The sequence below is a fragment of the Schistocerca serialis genome, chromosome 2 (assembly GCF_023864345.2).
Source record: "Schistocerca serialis cubense isolate TAMUIC-IGC-003099 chromosome 2, iqSchSeri2.2, whole genome shotgun sequence".
Lineage (NCBI taxonomy): Eukaryota > Metazoa > Arthropoda > Insecta > Orthoptera > Acrididae > Schistocerca > Schistocerca serialis.
This window is the reverse complement of record NC_064639.1, coordinates 165,322,248-165,348,639: the sequence shown is the minus strand read 5'-3', so window position 1 is coordinate 165,348,639 and position 26,392 is coordinate 165,322,248. Positions and strand designations below refer to the sequence as shown.

The 26,392-nt window shown below is 40.2% G+C and overlaps 1 protein-coding gene across 1 annotated transcript in view; it reads left to right on the top strand.

Annotated features, from left to right (window-relative positions):
- LOC126456873 (dynein axonemal heavy chain 7-like) overlaps positions 1-21,790 on the top strand; it is a 783,013-nt gene extending 761,223 nt beyond the window's left edge. Inside the window, 2 exon segments of the mRNA XM_050092694.1 lie at positions 2,877-3,020; positions 21,459-21,790. Of these exon segments, the coding sequence (XP_049948651.1) occupies positions 2,877-3,020; positions 21,459-21,665 (351 nt within the window). The 3' untranslated portion in view covers positions 21,666-21,790.
- Positions 21,791-26,392: the final 4,602 nt, after the last annotated feature.

Here is a 26,392-nt window from a genome sequence, read left to right as displayed (position 1 = left end):
GCTGTGATTTGTTTGTATACCTTGCCTTCAAAGGGGAAGTACTTGTGTGAGTTAGTAAGGTGTATGAGGAATGCGGTAGTGGGTTTGGAGCCTGAAGGATGTTGGGAGAGGTAATAGTCAATAGCAGCAGTGCCATGAACATGAAAGGTGTTGGTGAATAGGGAAGTGGTGTCAACAGTGATGAGTGGGGATCCATGTCTTAAAGAGGTGGGAATGGTGGAGAGTCAGTGAAGGAAGTGATTAGTATCTTTGATGTGGGAGGCTAGACTTTGGGCAGTTGGTGGAAGGTTTTGATCAATTTTGGCTAATATTCTTTCAGTGGGAGCACAATACCCAGCTACAGTGAGGTCCAGGATCGTTGGGTTTGTGTATTTTTGGGTGCATGTAGAAGGAGGGTGTGTGAGGCATCACAGGGGTGAGCAGGGAAATGGATTCAGGAAGAGTCTTTGGGAAGGGTGTAAGGCTTTAAGCAGGGATTGGTGGTTATATAAGGCTTCTGGAATGGGATCACTCTTTCAGAGCTTATGGGTGTAGGAGTCAGATAATTTGCAGAGGCCTTCCTCTAGGTAGTCACTGAGATTCATAATAACAGTGGTGAAACCTTGGACAGAAAATTGGATGATAAGGTTAAGATCTGTTTTTATGCTGTTTATGGCTGTCCTTTCTTTTGCTGAACTGTTGGTGTTCCTTAGGAAGGGACGTGGGGAGGATGGTGAGGCCACGTTGGGTGTAAGGAAGTCCTGGAAGGTGACGAGGGGATGGGTAGGTGGGAGGGGGGGGGGGGGGGGGCAGGAAGATCACGGTTCACTGGTGTTAGGAACTGGGAGAGTCAGTGTTCAATTTTGGGATTGTGTTGGCTGTGGATGGAAAGACTAGTGGCAAAGAAGTATTTCCATGGAGAAGATTGGGAGAATGAGGGTACGTCTTTGACAAGTCCAACATGTTTAAATCTGGATGTAGGGCTGAAGGTGAGGCTTATGGATAGGAATGAATCTTCTCTGGGATTGAGGATTTTGGTAGGAAGGTTAACAACAGTGTTCTGTGATTGTTTAAGCTCTGATTTTGGTAGAGTGTTTGTAGGTTGTTTTGGGGGATGTGGAAAGTTGGAAAGGTCAGCTAGGTGCTATGAGGGGTTGGTGAAGATGAACAGTATGAATAGGATCGGGGATGAATAGTGGTGCCCCAGGCAGCAGTACGATATCGGCGTGTTGGATAACTTATGGAGGTGGTGTCTGGAATGCCCTTCCAGATGCTCGAGAGCAAGGGATTCAATTTTTGAGATGTGATGCACATAGTAGGGACTGCACAGTAGTAATATCTTGTGGAGGGAGCAGAGATGGTTCCAGTATGCCTGTGCCATGGTGATGTTTCTTGCAGTACCGAGTTGGTGAGGGACAGGGACTGGTAGAATCTGAAAAAGCGAAGATCATTGTGAAAGGAGGAGGCTCCTCAGAAAGTAAATTTTATGATTCGGCCATTGGAAGGAGGGGGTGGGGGTTGGGCAAGGGGAAAGCACTGTCTTTTCTTTGTGCCTGTCTGCAACTCAATGAGTCATCTTTACAGTAAGTAGCAGTCTGTCAGAAACTCAATGAGTCATCTTTACAGTAAGTAGCAGTCTGTCCTATCTGATCATTCCATTTTATATTCCTAAAAAGTGTTAGACTTACATATTTGTGTAGTTAACTGATTGCATCTGTCACTCATTGATATTATAGTAATAGAATACTAGTTTTTTGTGAAGTGCACAGTTTTACACCTCTGAACATTTAAAGCAAGTTGCCAATCTTTACACTGCTTTGAAATCTTATATCACGATTTGACTGAATATTTATGTAGATTGTTTCACACAGTATTTCATTTTGGATAGTTGCATCATGTGCAAAAAGTGTGAAGTTAATATAAATGTTGTATGTAAGAACATTAATTTACAACATGAACAGCAAGGGTTACTTCTACATCTGTCAGTGGCTCTCCATCCAAGATAACTTGCTGCATTCTCCCTACCAAAACATGCTTGATCCAATCACAAATTTCCCTTGATATCCCATTCAGACCTGAAGTTTTTTTCTGGAGAATGGAAAATTTTTCTTTATATGAGAATAATCTTAGGTGATTTTGTTAATTTATTTTAGATGCAAGATTAATACAAAAATTTGTGCTCATTTCCAAAACATACTTTGTACACTTGACTTCATTTTATGGACTAAAATAACTACTTACAAATATTCTCTGTTGTAATAAATAGTAAAATGAATATTCAGTAATTACCAAGGAAAATAAGAATTGCATCTTCAGTTACACAATGGAATCAACAAAGCAACCACATCTGTGTATTCTGGTAGTCACAAGCTATTGTGCACTGCTGCATTGGCTTGCTGATATTTTAATAGTGGTGCCCAATAGTTGGTAGCACTTGTGCCTGATGAAAAGGTTTCCATTGGGAAAAAATACTTTTGTTGCAGCTAACACACACACAATTGTAGCCAGAGGGTCTGAAAGAGTTAAGAGGGAGGAGGGAGACAAGTTTGACATTAACTTTCAATTCAAAATATGTTGCATTTTTGTTTGCTTATTCTGCATCATTGAGCACCATTAGCATATCCCTTTTTCTGTAAATATGTATTACATATTTAGTTTTCATGACATATTCTACATCCTTCAGGATCACTATGAACCTAAAGTATGAAAAATATATCTGTCTGTCTGTTTTTATCCCTCTATCTAAGACTGCATAAAATAATATTTTAATTACATGACAAATATGCTCATTATTCTCATGCATGCCTCAGCCTCCAAACCTGTTTTAGCAATTTTCAGTTTCATCTATCTATCATGTATCTATGACTATTGTCTGTGATTTTTATACATTGTTCCAGATGATGTCAGAGGAGACATACGATACTCCACCAGATGATGGGGTTTATATTGATGGACTTTTTCTCGATGGAGCAAGGTGGAATAAGGAAATTCATTCCCTTGATGAATCAGAGCCTAAAATACTCTACAGTGTTGTGCCTGTTGTAAGTATTATCTCCCTCCACACATGGTTAACTTTTAGATTCATACATATGCTGCTTAGTGTCATATTGTCTGAGAGAAATGTACAGTTTCCTTTGATTGTGCTCATTTCCTTCAAATATATCCAACCAGGTGAAGTGTTAACATGGTGAGTTTCTTGTCATAGTATTTGACCCAGAACAGAACCCCTTTTTACAACAGCTAGTTAGTTATTTGTGTGTCCACTAGATGAAAAGTGTGATGTCTTGCTGTAATGAAAATGTCAGTTAATTTACAAACCTAGTAAGCTTTCTCAGTGAGAAGTATGGTAACATACTGACTGTTCTTAGTATTATCTTTTACATGAATCTTAAGCTAAATTTATATCAACAAAAATTATCAATTTTTGAAAATACACTCCTGGAAATTGAAATAAGAACACCGTGAATTCATTGTCCCAGGATGGGGAAACTTTATTGACACATTCCTGGGGTCAGATACATCACATGATCACACTGACAGAACCACAGGCACATAGACACAGGCAACAGAGCATGCACAATGTCGGCACTAGTACAGTGTATATCCACCTTTCACAGCAATGCAGGCTGCTATTCTCCCATGGAGACGATTGTAGAGATGCTGGATGTAGTCCTGTGGAACGGCTTGCCATGCCATTTCCACCTGGCGCCTCAGTTGGACCAGCGTTTGTGCTGGACGTGCAGACCGCGTGAGACGATGCTTCATCCAGTCCCAAACATGCTCAATGGGGGACAGATCCGGAGATCTTGCTGGCCAGGGTAGTTGACTTACACCTTCTAGAGCACGTTGGGTGGCACGGGATACATGCGGACGTGCATTGTCCTGTTGGAACAGCAAGTTCCCTTGCTGGTCTGGGAATGGTAGAACGATGGGTTCGATGACGGTTTGGATGTACCGTGCACTATTCAGTGTCCCCTCGACGATCACCAGTGGTGTACGGCCAGTGTAGGAGATCGCTCCCCACACCATGATGCTGGGTGTTGGCCCTGTGTGCCTCGGTCGTATGCAGTCCTGATTGTGGCGCTCACCTGCATGGTGCCAAACACGCATATGACCATCATTGGCACCAAGGCAGAAGCGATTCTCATCGCTGAAGACGACACGTCTCCATTCGTCCCTCCATTCATGCCTGTCGCGACGCCACTGGAGGCAGGCTGCACGATGTTGGGGCGTGAGCGGAAGACGGCCTAACGGTGTGCGGGACCGTAGCCCAGCTTCATGGAGACGGTTGCGAATGGTCCTTGCCGATACCCCAGGAGCAACAGTGTCCCTAATTTGCTGGGAAGTGGCGGTGCGGTCCCCTACGGCACTGCGTAGGATCCTACGGTCTTGGCGTGCATCCATGCGTCGCTGCGGTCCGGTCCCAGGTCGACGGGCACGTGCACCTTCCGCCGACAACTGGCGACAACATCGATGTACTGTGGAGACCTCACGCCCCACGTGTTGAGCAATTCGGCAGTACGTCCACCCGGCCTCCCGCATGCCCACTATACGCCCTCGCTCAAAGTTCGTCAACTGCACATACGGTTCACGTCCACACTGTCGCGGCATGCTACCAGTGTTAAAGACTGCGATGGAGCTCCGTATGCCACGGCAAACTGGCTGACACTGACGGCGGCGGTGCACAAATGCTGCGCAGCTAGCGCCATTCGACGGCCAACACCGCGGTTCCTGGTGTGTCCGCTGTGCCGTGCGTGTGATCATTGCTTGTACAGCCCTCTCGCAGTGTCCGGAGCAAGTATGGTGGGTCTGACACACCGGTGTCAATGTGTTCTTTTTTCCATTTCCAGGAGTGTATAATGTAACCGGAGAGATAAAAAACATACTCGCCGGGCGGCAGCAAGAGAATACACATATAAAGGTATTTAAATGTGCAAGCTTTCAGAGGCAGTGGATCATTCTTCTGGCAGAAGGTTGAAGGGGAAGGAAAAGGGGTGCAGGGAAAGGATTGATGAGGTTTAGGAAATGGGGAGAGTTTGTAAAGTTGCTCAAAACCCGAGTCAGGGGAGACTTACTGCATGGGATGAAAAGGAAAGACTGATTGTTGGGCACTGCACAGGATGAGATCTGAAAACCTGAGAGCTTAAAGATGGAAGATAGAATAATATGCAAGACAGAGATTACTGCCAAAATGTAGGGTAATACTGCCAAAACATTGTGGACAAGTTAATAAAAGCAGAAAGCTAAGTGCACTGTATGTGATAGAGATGGAAGGGTGGGAATTGGGGAAAAATAGACATGTCAGAAAATGAACGATATAGAAGACTCTCTTTGAGTGAAAAAAGGAATACTACTGTGAAGAAATGCCGAGACTCAAGAAATTAATGTAATTCAAGGACACATTGTATCTTTGATTCCCAGCTGTGAAGTTCCAAGGAACTGGTATCTGGGGAAGAATCCATACGGTGTGTGTGATGAAACAGGCACTAAGGTAATGCCTGTCATGTTGTAGAGCATGCTCTACGACAGCATACTGCGTATTGCCAGTATACACTCACTGCCTATGCCTATTCATCCTAACTGATAACTTGGTAGTCATCATGTCAATGTAGAAGGCTGAACAGTGTTTACTTAACAACTTGTACATGACGTGTGTCATTCCACAGATGGCTCTCCTTTTGATAGTATACATTTTGCCATTTACAGCAGAGATGGTCACAGGGGTAGGAGCCATAGGGTAGGAAAATGGGTGCAGAAGGAGCATAGGGTCTAACAAAGATATGTCAGAGATTTGGAGGATGACGAAAAGCTGTTCTAGGTGTGGTGGGCAGAATGTCATACAGAATGGACCTCATTTCATAGCATGGTTATAGGAAGTCATAGCTTTGTCAAAGTGGCTGATTAATACATTGAAGTCATTTCTTCTCATGTTGCCTGGTAAGTGTCCCCAGACCCAGGGTTCTGAGTGAGTTTTCCAGTCTTTCCCTGTTTCCTAAATGTCACCCCTTTTCCTTCACCCCTCTTCCTTCCCCTTCAACCTTTCTGCCAGAAGAAGGAAATACTGGCTCTGAAAGATTGCAAATTTAAATACCTTTATATGTGTATTCTTCTGCCACCACTTGGCGAGTACATTTTATAAGCTAAGCTAACTGTAACTTTCTCTTTTTTCGTATCATGATACATACTTAAACTTAAATGTGTGCTCGAGAGAGAGAGAGAGAGAGAGAGAGAGAGAGAGAGAGAGAGAGAGAGAGAGAGTGAGAGTGAGAGATAGGAAGGGGGGGAGTACAGAACCACATATTTAGAAGTCACATGACTTTTCATTTTTTCTGAGCTTATTTTTGTTATCTATAAGGTTCTCCACACCATTGGGTAACTGGTAAAAGATTTGTATGACTTTCTGTGTCATGCTAAATGCTGAGTGATGAAAAATATCTCGTCTCAAATATTAATCTTCCTTAAAAATAGGTAGAAGGAAACATTGGCAATGGAAAGTTCTGGTAGAATCTAAGTAACAACTTAGTAATAAGAAAGAAACACTGGCAGTTAAAAGTTCTGCTACAAACTAAATAACAATTCAGGAATGAAGGTAACAACTCTCCAAACAGCAGATGAATTGATTGCCAGGGCATAAACAGGACTGAAAACCTTGCTAGCTTTCAGGCATATCCTGTTTCATGTTAGAGCACATGCATGCATCCCCCTCTCCCCCATACCACACACATATACACACCTGCATGTTGCGGAATATCCTGAACGAGGGCTGAAGTTCTACAGCTTTAGTGGGTGTGGGGTTGTGTCAAGTGGAATACGTGAGAGGAGAAAGGAGATGGGGAATTGAAAGGAGAGCTGAGAAGGGTGGCTGATAGCTGTAACTGCTGGTAGGGAGGCATCAGGTGAACAAGATAGGGCTACAGGATGGAGAGGCAGCAGGTGCATGGGATAGGAATGTGATACCAGCACTGGTGAGATCATACAATACAAAGTAACAATGACATGATGGAAATGGAAATGCCGTGTGGCTAGGGCCTGCCGTTGGGTAACCTGGGCCGTTCGGCATGACATTCTGTCTCGCTGGCCACTCAACTACCAAGGGCGGACAATGACATGATGATGATGATTATTATCATTATTATGATTTGGGGGAGTAGACAGGGAGGGTGCAACAGAGCAGTGGAAGGGGAGACTTGTGGAAGTGGGTGTGGGTGCAGGGTGAGTGAATTTAGGGTCCTGGTTCAGGGTGGAGATAGAGGTAGATGTGGGCCAGGCATAATGGAAATTGTGGCTAGAATGATTATGAGAATGAAGCATGTGTTGCAAATACAACTCCTATCTACATAATTCAGAGATGCTGGTATGTGTGTGTGTGTTTGGCGGGGGGATCCAGATGGCACAGGTTATGAAGCAGCCAGTGAAATTGAACTGTTGTGAACAGCAGTGTATTCTACCACAGGTTGGGCAGTTCTTTTCTTGGCCACAGTTTGGTGGTACCATTCATACTGGCATATAGCTAGTTTGTGACCATGCCCATGATAAATGCTGTATCAAAATTATGGCAGAGCTCTGGTTAATGATATGACGGCTTCCAGAGATGGCTTTGCCTCTCAGTCTGTGACAGGACTCGATTAGGATGTGCTGGATGGGTGTATTGTACAGGTCTTGCACCTGCGTCATGCATGATAAAATATCTAAAAGAAAATTCATATAAAACTATAATCATTCAGCAAAAAGAAAAAAAAAAAATACTCAGAAATCAGCATCAAATATTGGTTCACATTATATACTAACAGTGACAAACAATAGTGGAAATTCCTGGATGGAGCAGTATGTAAAATAATGGGAACACAACCATTCACCTATAGTTGGATTGATGTGTAGAGCACAGAAATCCACAACAGAAAATAGCATTCATACTAACTTTCAGCTCTTTTTCTGGTAAAAGTGCACAAATCAAAACACACCAACACAGACACCCAAATGCACACTCCCTTAACCATAGCAAGAAGACTTTGGCAGGTGCTTCACTATGCAGGCCATTTAGGTACTCTCGCCTATTAAAAGTTTCTCTGAACTACATTCTCCAACATAGGTGGTCTAAATAACCAATAACCTGTTCCCACTGTCTCACCTTACCTTTTCCCTTCTCCCTTTTGTCCACAGCACTCCTTCTCTGTCCAGCTCATGCACTGCCTCACTGCCTTTCATGGATTGCCTTCTCCCCCCCCCCCCCCCCCCCTCCATACCCCCAGTGGGCATTCTCTCTCTCTCCTCTCCCTCACCCTCACCCTCACCTTCACCTTCAGCCTCACTGTCATCGTCTCCCTCCACCTCCGCCTCTCCTTCTCCCTGTCCCTCATTCTGTCTCTCTTACCCCTTGTCAACCTCACTCCCTACATCTCTTTTTGTTGTACTGTCACCTTTTTCATCTTGTTTTGCAGCCACAGTGTCATCTGTCCAAAGACCTGCCTCTTTCCTGTTATCCTCTCATGTGTATGTGTGTGTGTGTGTGTGTGTGTGTGTGTGTGTGTGTGTTTTACTTTTGGCAGAAAAGGAGCCGGTGATCAAAAGCTAATGGAAGTACTGTTTTCTGTTACATGTTTCTGTGACCAAGGCATCAATCCACTGTAGTGAATGGTTGCCTTTCCCTTATTTTTTATAATTAACAGTGTAAAATGTTCAAGCAAAATTTACTCTCTAATGATGAGTTATCATGGAATTGAGTATTGATTAGCCACTCAGCAAACTGGATGTTGCAATCTAAGAGTTTTTCTCCTGTGGCTGTGACTCTGGTAGTAATGGTCACATCCCACCACATATCTACAGCGAGTTGTTACAAAATCTAGCATCTGTCATAGTTTCGATTCCAACACTTTTGTTGAGCAACATTTTATGGCTGGATATGGAAACATAATAACCACCCTTGTGAATAATCACTAGTGTTTGTTATGCTTTGCCAAGTGAGGTGGAACAGTGTTTCAGAGACTGAATTCACCTTTATCAATTATATGGTAGAAAACCTCCTCTGACCATCCATATTTAGATTTTCTGTGTTTTTTCCAAATCAGTTAATGGTGATGTTGGGATGCTTCCTTTGAGGAGTCTGTAGATTACTTTCTGTTCCATTCTTGTCCCACTTTAGTTTTTGCTCTGTTTAATGACTTAATTGTTGATGAGAAATTAGACTGTAATTTTCCTTCCTTCCTTTTGCTGAGTGATTTTGTCCTGAAAGAACCCATGAGATGCTCATCTAAAATCAGGTACCTTTTCCCAAATATACTTGAATTAATAATGCTGCTAGCCAAGTGACCTGTCTTGTAACAAGAGACAGAAAATGTGTAGTCCCACTAGATTCTGCGTGGGGACTGTTCCTTTTTGTAGTTGAATCAGCATGATCTGCTAATCACTTTAAAGGATTGGTCAATATTTGCTGGTGACACAAGCTTATTAATTAAGTTCTCATAATTGACCATAGTGTACACAACTCAGGTACCAGCTGGGTCAGTCTGGTCCCTTTAATCTCACAAACCAACCAACCAGCTGGGTCATAGCAAACATTTATTTTAATCATGAAAAGATACTTGATGTGCAGCTTTAGAAAATAAATAAAAGTGTTCTGTTGGTGCCAAAAATAGATACTCATAATCATGCACTCCATAAAACACTACGTGCAAATTTTTTGTGGTATTAAACTGCATATCAAACAAAAGTGGTAGACAATTAACTAATTGACATGTTTCAGTTATTCAAATTAGAATTAAAATTTTTAATTAAGATTAAAAAATAAATAGAATAAAACTATATTTTTATTCTATTTCTTGCCAGGTATTTCTGTAACATAAGTGAGGAGTAAGAAAGCTTTATAAAATAGATAACAGTACATCTCACAGAGATCTGCACTAAGTTCTTGAATTTCTCTCACTTTCTTAGCAGTACATTCACTGTTCAGTAGTAAGTGTTTCAAGTAGTTGAAATCAGTTTGTTTAATTGTGGTGTACATTACTGCAGTATATGACACAGAAATAAAGTCCACATACACTTTGCCTCAGTCTCAAGGATGAAGAGTGGGCTTCTAGGTTAACATTACCAGTGAATGAACAGGTATGAGAACAACTACAATAAAAAATTCATACCTGACACCACAAAAATTGTTGGTGAACTTTTTAACTGAAGACTAGCTCAAATAAGTATAAAATTGGGACCTGGGATAAGCTACACATTTCTCAGCTTTAAAGTGTATACAGAAGAAGTAAAAAATAACTAAACACATGAGCAACCTTATCCAATTAATGAACATAATTTTATCAGTACAATTTGAAGGCCCGGTTATAAGTTTATAGTAAATAAAAACACAAGTATCTAATTACCTTTATATTTTATTGATGAGTATCATAACAGGAGTGTAATAAATCATAACTGTCACAGGAAACCACAGAGTTAGTGCAGAAATGGCTGTGCTTATATGATTAATGTGAAAAGAAAAATAAGATAATATACAACATACACATGCACACACAAACTGTAATACAGATAATTTAGATATACAAATGAGATATTATTGCAAATCACATTAACTCAAACTGATAAACCTTTTATAGCATTATTCTGGCTATGGTACTTGTTATTTTCTGATGACAACACAAACGTAAATGAATGATAATTTCCTCACCACTTTTCTCAAGGCAGAAACTGTAAAATTCATAATGAAAGAAACTATTTAGAGTGTTCTGTACTTCTACATTTCCTCAACAATTTAAGTCTGAACAATACCTGAAGATATTCTGCAGATGGGTCTTAGGATCTGAAATAATCTCGTTTATCTGTTCTCTCTGATACAATATGTTGTCTTCATATGAAACTTCCTGGCAGATTAAAACTGTGGTTGGTGGTTCTTGACTCATCAAGAAGAGCTGTTTTGAACAGTTCAAGTGTCTCTGTAGAAAATTTAGACACTATAGTCTGTAGACATGTATGGGCTTTCTTCTGTGAACATAGCTTTCTTTCATTCAATGTGTCTTTCATGATCTCTCAGTGATAAGTGTGTGTATGTTAGTTGAAATCCATATTTTCAACAAACTGCTTGGCTGTATGTATGTGTGTATGGCTGAAGGACATTTGTTACAGTTGGTAGCAAATAAATATTCACTTCTCTGAACAGGGATTACATAAATGTAAGTTTAAATGTGATGTATGCCCATCTGAAAGAGGCAAAACCTGGAAAAGTGATATTATTTTTTTCCTAACAAACAGGGATAAAGACAGTGGGTAACATACTCATAAAGGGTTAGTGCAACCATCCAGCCTGACTCACTCTTCCTTACAGAGAATAGGAGGCATGGATTCAGAAACATGCTTTGGAATCATTTTATAAGGAAATATATAAATCATTTTACAATTTTTCCACTAGCAAAAAATAGCCAATAAAGTGATGTATTCATTCTCTTTGCCAGGAGGAATGGTAAAAATAATCTTACAGTTTTTTTACCTAAGATTCTTTGAATTTTGGGTAACATTTAACTCCTGTCTCATGAGTGTTGATATTCAATCACTGCTAAGAAGTAAGTCCTGCCAGTTTTCTTGTTGAAGGTATTCACGAGCCCGCATCTCGTGGTCGTGCGGTAATGTTCTCGCTTCCCACGCCCGGGTTTCTGGGTTCGATTCCCGGCGGGGTCAGGGATTTTCTCTGCCTCGTGATGGCTGGGTGTTGTGTGATGTCCTTAGGTTAGTTAGGTTTAAGTAGTTCTAAGTTCTAAGGGACTGATGACCATAGATGTTAAGTCCCATAGTGCTCAGAGCCATTTGAACCATTTTTGGTATTCACGAAATTCCTCAAACCAGTCACTTTTCCTTCCAATATGGTTTCTGTATCACAATGTGAAATAGTTGGATGTCTCTTAAGAAATAGTTTCACCCAATTCTCTCCTAGCCTGCAATTTGTAAAAGCAGTTTTCATTCCAGTATTCCTCATCTTTCACTTTTCTGGATGCATTGGAAAGCCAGTTTTTGATTTTCCTAATATCCAGTTTGCCAACAGCTGTTCTTCATCTGTTGTTAAGACTCTGGCTGGCCATATGTGCCTTCCTTCAAATGTTTTGCCATATAGTTTTATTGATAATGTTGCTTTTACTGTGTGAATGCTTTATTTAAACTCAAGATGCCCAATCTTAGTGCCTCTGGTACTTCATCTAATTGAATATTTAAAGTGTTAATTCTTTCTTCTCTTTCTCTGGAAGTGAAATTCTTCATCAGAAATATGTAAAAAAGGAAATTGGCCAAGACTGATCTGATAGAAAAGAGCTAATTTACAGGAAATAACTATGCATCAAACACTTCTTGAAAGTTCTTACAGACACCTCTTCAACCATTTCTGAACTGGGGCTTAATTTTAAGAATAGAAACTGTGACAGATATTTAATTTGCATAATAATTTTGTATTTATCTGAGTGAAATCAATCATGGAAAAAATGTCCTGATCTGTGTTAATTCACTGGGAATTGGTACCACTCCCATCATTGAATGAACACATGTTGTTGAGTAACTGGCCAAGGGCATGGACAGGATTTTGTAAACTGAACTTGGAACATATATGCTGCAGTAAAGAGTTCATTCAGCCCCCATTTACATCAGGTTTAAAGAATATGTTAAACATACAAGTGAATAAATAGGTGTTTATTTATTGGCAAATCTTGATTTTCAGTATCCAATTACTGACTACCCCATAATGTTCAAATATAACAACTGTCAACTATCTTTTTATCTTTGCAAATGTACGTACTACCAAAACAAGCAACAATTTGTACCAAAACTGAATATTTACAAGTGAAACAAATCATGACTCAGCTCTTATGTTAAGACTGGACAGAGGTCAATAACAGTTACAAGTGCACCAAACATTCCTCTGTTTTCTCCTTCTGAAGTTGACAGATGTGGCTAGCTGGCTGTCAGCTAGAAGACAACTGAATTCACCAGACACAGTGGGAGGCTCTTTAAAGCTTAATTTTTAAATTTATATCTAGCTTGTTCGTTCACAGGTGCCTGTCCACTTACTAGAGCAAATGTTTCCAATAAGATGGAAATTGAGAGATGCTATAAATTCAAAATAAAAATAAAAAAAGTGTTATTGGTCTCCCATACAACTTAAATGATTATGTAAAGGATTGAAAATTTCTCTTACATCAAGAATTAAAGATTCCAGTTAATATCATGGCAAGACATTCATTGTACACACATCCTTTTCCTTATAGCTCATATACAGGGTGTTTCAAAAATGACCGGTATATTTGAAACAGCAATAAAAACTAAACGAGCAGCGATAGAAATACACCGTTTGTTGCAATATGCTTGGGACAACAGTACATTTTCAGGCGGACAAACTTTCGAAATTACAGTAGTTACAATTTTCAACAACAGATGGCGCTGCAAGTGATGTGAAAGATATAGAAGACAATGCAGTCTGTGGGTGCGCCATTCTGTACGTCGTCTTTCTGCTGTAAGCGTGTACTGTTCACAACGTGCAACTGTGCTGTAGACAACATGGTTTATTCCTTAGAACAGAGGATTTTTCTGGTGTTGGAATTCCACCGCCTAGAACACAGTGTTGTTGCAACAAGATGAAGTTTTCAATGGAGGTTTAATGTAACCAAAGGACCGAAAAGCGATACAATAAAGGATCTGTTTGAAAAATTTCAACGGACTGGGAACGTGACGGATGAACTTGCTGGAAAGGTAGGGCGACTGCGTACGGCAACCACAGAGGGCAACGCGCAGCTAGTGCAGCAGGTGATCCATCAGCGGCCTCGGGTTTCCGTTCGCCGTGTTGCAGCTGCGGTCCAAATGACGCCAACGTCCACGTATCGTCTCATGCGCCAGAGTTTACACCTCTTTCCATACAAAATTCAAACGCGGCAACCCCTCAGCGCCGCTACCATTGCTGCACGAGAGACATTCGCTAACGATATAGTGCACAGGATTGCTGACGGCGATATGCATGTGGGCAGCATTTGGTTTACTGACGAAGCTTATTTTTACCTGGACGGCTTTGTCAATAAACAGAACTGGCGCATATGGGGAACCGAAAAGCCCCATGTTGCAGTCCCATCGTCCCTGCATCCTCAAAAAGTACTGGTCTGGGCCGCCATTTCTTCCAAAGTTATCATTGGCCCATTTTTCAGATCTGAAACGGTTACTGCATCACACTATCTGGACATTCTTCGTGAATTTGTGGTGGTACAAACTGCCTTAGACGACACTGCGAACACCTCGTGGTTTATGCAAGATGGTCCCCGGCCACATCGCACGGCCGACGTCTTTAATTTCCTGAATGAATATTTCGATGATCGTGTGATTGCTTTGGGCTATCCGAAACATACAGGAGGCAGCGTGGATTGGCCTCCCTATTCGCCAGACATGAACCCCTGTGACTTCTTTCTGTGGGGACACTTGAAAGACCAGGTGTACCGCCAGAATCCAGAAACAATTGAACAGCTGAAGCAGTACATTTCATCTGCATGTGAAGCCATTCCGCCAGACACGTTGTCAAAGGTTTCGGGTAATTTCATTCAGAGACTACGCCATATTATTGCTACACGTGGTGGATATGTGGAAAATATCGTACTATAGAGTTTCCCAGACCGCAGCGCCATCTGTTGTTGAAAATTGTAACTACTGTAATTTCAAAAGTTTGTCTGCCTGAAAATGTACTGTTGTCCCAAGCATATTGCAACAAACGCTGTATTTCTATCACTGCTCGTTTAGTTTTTATTACCGTTTCAAATATACCGGTCATTTTTGAAACACCCTGTATAAGTATTGTTCTATCATAAATATCAATGTGGTTGTGTAGATATTAAGGTACAATCACCCCCCCCCTCCCCCCCCCCCCCCCCCCCCATTAACCATGGAACTCACCATTGGAGGGGTGGCTAGTGTGCTTCAGCAATACAGATAGCCAGTGTGCTTCAGCGATACACATAGCCATACTGCAGGTGCACCAGAATGGAGGGGTTTCTGTTAAGAGTCAGACAAACATATTGTTCCTGAAGAGGGGCAGCAACCTTTCCACTAGTTGCAGGGGCAAGAGTCTGGATGATTCATCGATCTGGTCTTGTAACACCAAAGGAAACAACCTTACTGTGCTTGTACTGCAAACAGCTGAAAGCCATAATTTTTGCTGCGGGCATGATGCTCTGCTGTAGGAGTAAATGATGATGGCATCATCTTGGGTAAAATATTCTGGGGGTAAAATAGTCTCCCATTCAGATCTACAGGTGGGGACTACTCAGGAGGATGCTTTCATCAGGAGAAACAAAACTGGCATTCTACAAATTGGAGTGTGGAATGTTAGATCCCTTAGTAGCACCTGTAGCTTAGAAAATTAAAAAAGCAAAATGGATAGGTTGAAGTTAGATATAGTGGGAATTGATGAAGTTCGATAGCAGGACTTCTAATCATGCAAATTACACATATAAGTACAAAATGGAATAGGTATAATGCACGAGTAGGTTTAATAATGAATAAGAATATAAAAATTCAGGTGAGCTGCGATGAACAGTATAGTGAATGCATAATTGTAGTCAAGATAAACATGAAGCCAACATCCACAAGAGTCGTACAAGCTTACATTCCAACTTGTTACGCTGATGATGAAGAGATTGAAAAAATTTATGATGAGTAAAATCAATTAAATAGTTGTTGTTGTTGTTGTTGTGGTCTTCAATCCTGAAACTGGTTTGATGCAGCTCTCCATGCTACTCTATCCTGTGCAAGCTTCTTCATCTCCCAGTATTTACTACAACCTACATCCTTCTGAATCTGTTTAGTGTATTCATCTCTTGGTCTCCCTCTACGATTTTTACCCTCCACACTGCCCTCCAGTACTAAATTGGTGATCACTTGACGCCTCAGAATATGTCCTACCAACTGATCCCTTCTTCTAGTCAAGTTGTGCCACAAATTTCTCTTCTCCCCAATTCTATTCAATACCTCCTCATTAGTTATGTGATCTACTCATCTAATCTTCAGCCTTCTTCTGTAGCACCACATTTCAAAAGCTTCTATTCTCTTCTTGTCTAAACTATTTATCATCCATGTGTCACTTCCATACATGGCTACACTCCATACAAATATTTTCAGAAAAGGCTTCCTGACACTTAAATCTATACTCAATGTTAACAAATTTTTCTCCTTCAGAAACACTTTCCTTGCCATTGCCAGTCTACATTTTATATCCTCTCTACTTTGACCATCATCAGTTATTTTGCTCCCCAAACAGCAAAACTCATTTACTACTTTAAGCATCTCATTTCCTAATCTAATTCCCACAGCACCACCCGATTTAATTCGACTGCATTCCATTATCCTCATTTTGCATTTGTTGATGTTCATCTTATATCCTCCTTTCAAGACACTGTCCATTCTGTCCCATTAAATAGTTAAGGGAAACTAAAATTTAATCATAACGGGGTTTGGAATCCAATAGCAGGAAAAGGAAGAGAAGGAAATGTTGTAGGTAAATATAGATTGCAGAAATGAATGAAAGAGGAAGCTACCTAGTAGAATCTTGCACAGAGCATAATGTAATCATCACTGAAACTTGTTTTAAGTAACATGAAAGAAGACTGCATGTGTGGAAGAGACCTGGAGACACTGGAAGCTTTGAGATGGACTACATAATGGCAGGAGAAGAGATTTTGCAACCAGATTTTAAGTTGTAAGGCATTTCATGGGTAAATGTTTCCTCTGAGCACAATTTATTGGTTATGAATTGCCGATTAAGACTAAATAAATAGCAAAAAATTAGAAAATGAAGGAGCTGGGACCTGGATGGGTTGAAAGAACCAGAGGTTGTTGACAGTTTCAGAGTGAGCATTAGGCAAGAATTTGCTGGAACAATGGAAAGGAATACAGAAGAAGATGAACAAGCAACTTTGAGAGATGAAATAGTGAAGGCAGCAGAGGATCAAATAGGTAAAAAGACAAGGCCTAATAGATATCCTTGGATAGCACAGGATATATTGAATTTAACTGATGAAAAGAGAAGATATAAAAATGCAATGTGAAAAGTGGCTAATCAGGAATGGCTCGAGGATAAATGAAATTTTTTAGAAGCATATTGCACTAGGGGAATACCAGATACCAACTACAGGAAAATGAAAGAGGTCTTTAAAAGAAAGAGGAGCAGTTGTATGAAAATCAACCACTCAGATGGGAAACCAGTCCTAAGCAATGAAGGGAAAGCTGAAAGATGGAAGGAGTATACAGAGGGTCTATACAAGTTGGCTGAACCAGAGAGCAATATTATAGGAATGCAAGAGGATATACATGAAAATGCGATGGGAGATATAATACTGTGAGAAGAATTTGACAGAGCACTGAAGATGGATTTCCATCAGGACTACTGATAGTCTTGGTGTGCAAGTTGTATGAGTTGGGTGAAATACCCTCAGACTTTAGAAGCATGTAACAGTTCCAGTTCCAAAGAGAGCAAGTGCTGACTGGTGTGAATATTTTTGAACTACCAGTTTAACAAGTAATGGTTGCAAAATTCTTTGTGGAAGAATGAAAAAACTGATAGAAGCTGACCTACGGGAAGATAAGTTTGGATGTCAAACAAATGTAGGAAATACCCAAGGCAATACTGACCCTATGATGTATCTTAGAAAATATGTTACGAAAGTGGAAACCTATGCTTATAGCATTTGTAGACTTAGAGAAAGATTTTGACAATATTGACTAGAATACTGTCTTTGAAATTCTGAGGGTAACAGCAGTAAAGTACAGGAAGTGAAAGGCTACAACTTTTGCAGAAACCAGATGACAGTTATAAGAATCAAGGGGCGTGAAAGGGAAGCAGTGGTTGAGAAGGAAGTGAGACAGTGTTGTAGCCTCTCCCCTACATCATTCAGTCTGTACATTAGCAAGAAATAAAGAAAACCAAAGAAAGATTTGGAGTAGGAATTTAAGTTCAGCGAGAACAAATGAAAATTTTGGGGTTTGAATATGACATTGTAATTGTGACAGAGACAGCAAAGGACTTGGAAGAGCAATTGAATGGAATGGACTGTGTCTTGAAACAAAGATATAAACTGAAGTGACAAAAGTCTTAGGTAGTGATATGCACATGTATAAATGGTGGTTAGATTAGATTAGATTAGTACTTGTTCCATAGATCAGGAATATGACACTTCATAATGATGTGGAACGTGTCAGGTTAATAAAAGGTGTCTATATAAGATGATATTACATTACACAAAATATTACATGACACTTAAGTTTCAGGGAGGGAAGGGGTGTAAAAATCATAAAGGGAGACCAACAGATGAATACAGGAAGCAAATTCAGAGATGAAGATGTATAAAAACACAGATGATGTGACTTACCGAACGAAAGTGCTGGCAGGTTGATAGACACACAAACAAACACAAACACACACATGAAATTCAAGCTTTCGCAACAAACTGTTGCCTCATCAGGAAAGAGGGAAGAAGAGGGAAAGACGAAAGGATGCGGGTTTTAAGGGAGAGGTTAAGGAGTCATTCCAATACCGGGAGCGGAAAGACTTACCTTAAGGGGAAAAAAGGACGCGTATACACTCGCACGCACACACATATCCATCCACACATATACCAATATATATATATATATATATATATATATATATATATATATATATATATATATATATATATATATATATATATATATATATATATATATATATATATATATATATATATATATATATATATATAATTTTATTTTTTTTGGGGGGGGGGGGGGGGTTGGGGGTTGGGGAAATTACCCACTTACTATATCCAAAAATTCATCTAATGAGTAGAAGGAGTTGCTATTAAGAAATTCTTTTAATTTCCTTTTAAAAGATATATGGCTATCTGTCAGACTTCTGATGCTATTACGTAAGTGACCAAAGACTTTTGTGGCAGCATAATTTACTCCCTTCTGAGCCAAAGTTAGATTTAACCTTGAGTAGTGAAGATCATCCTTTCTCCTAGTGTTGTAGCCATGTACACTGCTGTTACTTTTGAATTCATTCGGATTGTTAATAACAAATTTCATAAGTGAATATATATATTGTGAGGCTACAGTGAAGGTCTCTAGCTCTTTAAATAAGTGTCTGCAGGATGATCTTGGATGAGCTCCAGCAATTATTCTGATTACATGCTTTTAGATTATGTAATGAACACACTTTTACTCAATGATGAGTTACCCCAGAATATGATGCCATACGAAAGCAGAGAACGAAAATAGGCTTGGTAAGTTAATATAATGAGATGTATATCGCCAAAATTTGCAATGACCCTAATAGCATAAGTAGCTGAACTCAAATGTTTCAGCAGATACTCAAACGTTTCAGCATGGTAGTATTGCATGCACAGGAATAGAGGGGTAGTGCAATGGCATAGCTGTCATTTGTACTCAGATGATTCATGTGGAAAAGCTAGATGCGTGGGATATTCCACTTCAGAAATCATTACAGAATTCAATGTTCCAAGATCCATAGTTTCAAGAGTGTGCCAAGTATACCAAATTTCAGGCATTGCCTCTCACCAAGGACAATGCTGTGGTCGACGGCCTTCACTTAACAACTAAGAACAGTGGCATTTGTGCAGTGTTGCCAGCACTGACAGACAAGCAACATTATGTGAAATAACAACAGAAATCAAATTGGGACATATGACAAACTTATCCATTTGGAGAGTGTGGCAAAATTTTGTGTTAATGGGCTATGGCAGCAGACGATCGATCCGAGTGCCTTTGCTATGGCATCACATGCTGCACCTCTCGTGGGCTCATGACCGTATCCGTTTGATCCTATATGACTGGAAAACTGTTGCCTGGTCTGATGAGTCCCAATTTCAGAGCTAATGGTAGGGCTTGAGTGTGGCGCAAATCCCTTGAAACCATGAACTCAAGTTTTCAACAAGGCACTGTGCAAGCTGGTGGTGACTTCATAATGGTGTGGATCGTATTTACATGGAGGGACCGGGTCTTCTGGTCCAACTGAACTGATCTTTGACTGGAAATGTTTATGTTTGGCTACTTGGAGATTATTTCCAGCCATTCATAGACTTTGTGTTCCCAAACAACAGTGGAATCTTTATGGCTAACAATGCACTGTGCTACAATTGCTCATGATTGATTTGAAGAACATTCTGCATAGTTTGAGTGAATGACTTTGTCACCCAGATTGCCTGACATAAATCCCATCTAACATTTATGGGACATAAAAGAGAGGTCAGTTCATGCACAAAATCTTTCACTGGCAACACTTTTGCAATTATGGATGACTATAGAGGCAACATGAGTCAGTATTTCTGCAAGAGACTTCCAATGACTTGTAGAGTCCATGCTACATAGAGTTGCTGCAGTATGCCAGGCAAAGGAGATCTGACATGATATTAGGAGGTATTCCATGATTATTGTCACCTCAGTATAAGGTGAACAGTATTAAAAGCAAAAGAAGGATAATGGAACATAGTTGAATTAAATCAGATGATACTGATGGAATTATATTAGGAAACGACACATTTAAAATTGTAGATGAGTTTTGTTACTTGGGCAGCAAAACAAATGATGATGGCTCAAGTAGAGAGAATATAAAATGTAGATTGGCAAGAAAAGCATTTCTGAAGAAGAGAAATTTGTTAACATTGAATATAGATTTAACTGTTAGGAAGTCTTTTCTGAAAGTATTTGTATGGAGTGTAACCATGTATGGAAGTGAAATGTGAACGATAAACAGTTTACACAAGAAGAGGATAGAAGCTTTTGAAATATGGTGCTAGAGAAGAATGCTGAAGATTAGGTGGGTAACTGACATAACCAATGAGGAGGTACTAAACAGAACTGGGGAGAACGTACATTTGTGGCACATTCTGACTACAGGAAGGGAGTGATTGAATAGCACATTCTGAAACATCAAGGGATCACCAGTTTAGTACCAGATGGAAGTTCAGGGAGGGAAGGGGTGTAAAAATCATAAAGGGAGACCAAGAGATGAATACAGTAAGCAAATTCAGAGATGAAGATGATTGCACAGAATAGAGTTGTGTGGAGACATCCATCAAGCCAGTCTATAGGCTGAAAACCACCACCACCACACCAACAACAACAGCAACAAGGTAGCAGTTTATTTATTTATTTATTTTTTATCCTAGTCCAAGAAAAAACAGAAACACTAAAAGACAATATAATCCTAAGACTAAAATCTAATACCGATGATTGAGAAAATTTCTTACTTTTTGAGTCCAGTCTTCAGCAGTCAGAATAGCACAGATATGTGTTGCAAACTAATTGTCCATGTTACAGGGTTCACTCAGATTATTGCAAATGAATAATTGTTCAGATTCTTGCCATGCCCCACATTCACTAAGTCACGCCAGCAAACTGTTACATTACATTTCTTATATATCTGAATATACCAGTGAAGAAACTAAATATTTTGTAATTCTTATTTATTACAGATATGGCTCAAACCTATAGAGAAGTCTGAATTTGTGCCAGGTGAGACATACACTTGTCCTGTATACAAAACTTCTGAGAGACGTGGTGTGCTATCTACAACAGGTCACTCAACAAACTTTGTGATAGCTATGCTATTACCAACTTCTAAACCACCCGAGCATTGGATATTAAGAGGTGTAGCAATGTTATGTCAGCTGTCACAGTAGCAAAAGAGCTTTTGTTCTTCACTTTGTTTGTTTTCCCTTATTTGTAAATATGTATTTATATATATCTTTATATATCTAACTGTATATTGATGAGCATTATTTTTGTAATAAAGAAGCTAATGTGCAACAGCACACACAAGAAATTTATTATATTTTCTTAAATATCAAATTATACTGTTTTTTGCTTAAATTATTGCCAAAAAATAAACAATGATACTGTTTTTGCCTCTCTGGTATTATTTGATTTTGGCTTTGCTTAGATATCTTACCCAGTTACTCGAAGCAACTCTAGGTTTCCTACTGTGCAAACTACAATGCAACCCAACCTTCCTGACACCAAGATAACATTTCTAATCTTGGAGGTTCGACACAGGGGCTGCAAAAGTCTTAACTAGTACGGGAATTTATAAATGGTCTCCAATTAAAACATTGTTCTAAAACATTGGTACTGATATGAAAAGTGGACCACTACAATACTGGATCAAGAATCCTTATTTGTGTATGGTTGTATATCATTATTGAGTGAACAAGTAAATGAGTACTGGAACACCTAAAATAGATTATCTGGAGACTGGAGAAAATTTAATTGTGTAGACTGAGATGAAGGTGATTTTTTATTTATTTAATTATCCAAGCTCCCCCCCCCCCCCCCCTCCCCGCCCGGAAAAAAAAACCACCAAAATGCAATGTGATATTAAAATTACGGTCTTATATTAATGACTGAAAGAATTTTACAGTTTGCGGGTCCAGTGTCCTGCAACTAGATTGGCATGGTCTTTCACTGCAAACAAGTCTTCCATGTCATAGGTTTTCTCAGATTACTGCAAATCAACAAGTGTTCAGAATCCTGCCTTGCACCACATTCACGAAGTTCTACATTTGCATCTACATCTGCAAAGATACTTCGCAAGCCACCCTACGATGCATGGCGGAGGGTACCATGTACCACTACTAGTCATTTCCTTTCCTGTTACACTTACAAACAGAGTGAGGGAAAGAAGACGGTCTGTATGCCTGTGTAAGAGCCCTAATTCCTTATATCTTATCTTTGTGGTTCTTATGTACAATGTATGCTGGCAGCAGCAGATCGTTTGGCAAACAGCATCAAATGCTGGTTCTCTAAATTTCCTCACTAGTGTTTCTTAAAAAGAATATCACATTCCCCCTAGGGATTCCTATTAGAGTTCGCAAAACATCTCCGCAACATTTATGTGTTGCTCGAACATACTGGTAACAAATCTAGCAGCCCACCATTGAACTGCTTCTATGCCTTCCTTCAATCCAATCTGGTACAGATCCCAAACACTTGAGCAGTACTCAAGAATAGATCACACCAGCATCCTATTTGCAGTCTCCTTTACAGGTGAACCGCTCTTTCCTAAAATTCTTCCAATAAATCGGGGTTGATCATACACATTCCCTACAGTTCTCACATGCTTGTTCCATTTCATATCACTTTACAGTGTATGCCCAGGTATTTAAATGACTTGAATGAGTCAAGCAGGACACTAGTAATACTGTATCCAAAGATTCCATTTATCTGGTACAGATCCCAAACACCCTTGTCTTTACAGGTGAACCACTCTTTCCTAAAATTCTTCCAATAAATCAGGGTTGATCATACACATTCCCTACAGTTCTCACATGCTTGTTCCATTTCATATCACTTTACAGTGTATGCCCAGGTATTTAAATGACTTGAATGTGTCAAGCAGGACACTAGTAATACTGTATCCAAAGATTCCATTTATCCACATTAACTTACATTTTTCCACATTTAGAGCTAGCCACCATTCCTCACACCAATTAGAAATTTTGTCTAAGTCATCTTGTATCTTCCTACGGTCACTTAACTTCGATACATTACCGAACAGTACAGCATCATCAGAAACAACTGCAGATTGCTGCCCATCCTGTCTGTCAAATCATTTATGTATGTAGATAGCAACAGTCTTTCTATCACACTTCCCTGGGGCACTCCTGGTGATACCCTTGTCTCTGATGAACCCTCATCATTAAGGGCAACATATTGGACTGGCTTTTACTGCTTGAGAAGCCTTTGAGCCACTCACATATCTGTGAATTTATACCATATGTTCATACCTTCATTAACGGTATACAATGGGGCACTGCTTCAAATGCTTTCCGGAAATCCAGAAATATGGAATCTGCCTGTTGTCCTTCATCCGTAGTCCTCAGTATGTCATGTGAGAAAAAGGCAAGCTGCGTTTCGGTCAAGCGATGAGTTCTAACATCGTGCTGATTCATGGATGTAAGCTTCCCAGTCTCGAGAAAGCGTAATAAGCTGGTGTCCAAATTAAAGCAACAAAAAGAAATTTTGCAAAGGTGCTTTTACTTTGCCACAAAATAGTATAAACAGGTGACAGTAAAGTTGAAACTATGTTAAGAATTCGGAACATAAACAACTGTAACATGCATAATGATAGACAAAAATATTCTTTGTATTTTCGAAGTTATCAGATTTGCACACACATTCCAACAATGGGTTAATGTGCTCAGTATCGGATGTGACCACCTCTGGCAGCAGTGAGGCCTGGGGCATGCTGCGAATGACTTCATCAGTCTCATGCTGAGACAATAATACCCATTCTTCCCACAGAGCTGCTCAGTCTTGGAGAATGGTTGGTGGATGCTGACGTGATGCAAGCCATCTCCCCATTGCATCCCAGACATGCTCTAAGGGATTCAAATTGGGAAAGCAAGCAGGCCACACTATGCGTGCAATATCTTCAATTTCCAAAAAAACATCAACCACCTCTGCTCTATAAGATCAAGAATATCGTACATCAATACAAAGTCTAGGCCCACAGCACCTCGCAAGAACTGCAGATTAGATCCCAAGATCTCATCACAATATCTGACAGTTAATCCTTGCCAATTCACCTGTACAATTTCATTAAGAGGGATTTGAGTGGTAAACATAATTCCTGCCCACCCTCAATATCGGCCTCTTTCCACAATGTTAGGGTCCCAAAACTGTGTTCCACATTCCCCCCAGAAGTGAATTCATCATGAATCACTCTCCAGACTAAATTGGGACTTATCTGTGAAAACAACATTGGCCCCTTGTTTGACTGTCCAGGTGGCATGTCGATGACTCCATCCTAGATGTTCCCTTCTGAGAAGATGTGTCAGAGGTAGGAATACAGCAAGTCTCCAACAATAAAGGCCACTCTGCTGAAGCCACATGTCCAGTGGATGCTGTGAGCTTATATGCCAGTTGCCATGCAGTACTTTCATGCCCTTAAGGCCAAATAATTGTCCCTTCTCCTGAAATCGCAGGTGGTTGCCCCTGCCGTGGTCTTTGGGATACAGTTTTGGTCTCTATAAACTGCCACCACGTCAAAGAAACAACAGAAAAATTCGCATTAAGCCATTGGACCACATCAGTTTGCAACTGCCCTACTTCCTTTCTTTCTATGGTCCACCACCTCAGAGTCTTATAGGCATCTTCTCTGTATCATACTACACCATCTGTGACTGGATATGGGGCTACCCGGCAAACACTACCTCATTCAATAGGTGCCCTGCTGTCATTGTTGGGGTGGTTGTCCACAGATGGGAATGCCATCTTCCACACAGAAAACAATTGTATGGACATCTGGTTGACAGTTTGTATGATTATGTTGGAATTAGGCACAGGACAGGGAATAGCAGTTTGTTATTTAATTTTGGACACCAGTTTATGTTTGAACGGAGAATATGTTCAAGGATTCTCCAGTAAACTGAAGTTAGGGATACTGGTTTGTAATTTTGTGGGTCAGTTCTTTTACTCATCTTATATATTGGAGCCACCTGCACTTTTTTCTGTTCACTTGGAACTTTGTGCTGGGTGAGAGATTTGTGATAAATTCAGGCCAGGTAGGGACCAATGGTGCAGAGTACTCTTTGTAAAACCCGAATGGGATTCCATCCAGACCTGGTGATTTATTTGCTTTCAAATTTTTTACTTGTTTATCTACACCAGGGATACTTATTACTATGTCATCTGTCTGGTCAAGTAATGGTATGTTTGCACAATTATCCTGTGTAAACAATTACTTGAATGTGAAATTTAAGACTTGGGCTTCGTTTTGCTATCTTCAACTGCCACACCAGACTGGTCAACAAGGGACTGAATGGAAGACTTAGACCCATTTAGCAGTTTTAGATAGGACCTGAATTTTCTTGGGTTCTCTGGCAGACCTTTTACTAAGGTGTGACAGTGGTAGTTATATCCTTCATGTATAGATCTTTTTACAGATGCACGAATCTCTACTAACCTTTGCTTGTCAGCGTTTCTGCATTCTCTTTTTATCTGAGCATGTAACAGCCTCTGCTTCTTCAGCATCTTCTCAATATTGTTATTGAACCATGGTGGATCTTTTCCAACTGTTATCCACTTACTAAGCAAATATATTTCCAGACAACAATTTATAATCTGCTTAAACTTTGCCCATAATTCATCTACATCACTGATACCCACATCTTCAAGTTAATTTTGCACCTTTTCAAAAAGCGGTTCAAATGGCTCTGAGCACTATGGGACTCAACTACTGTGGTCATCAGTCCCCTAGAACTTAGAACTACTTAAACCTAACTAATCTAAGGACATCACACACACCCATGCCCGAGGCAGAATTCGAACCTGTGACCATAGCAGCAGCGCGGCTCCGGACTGGAGCGCCTAGAACCGCACGGCCACCGCGGCCGGCTGCACCTTTTCA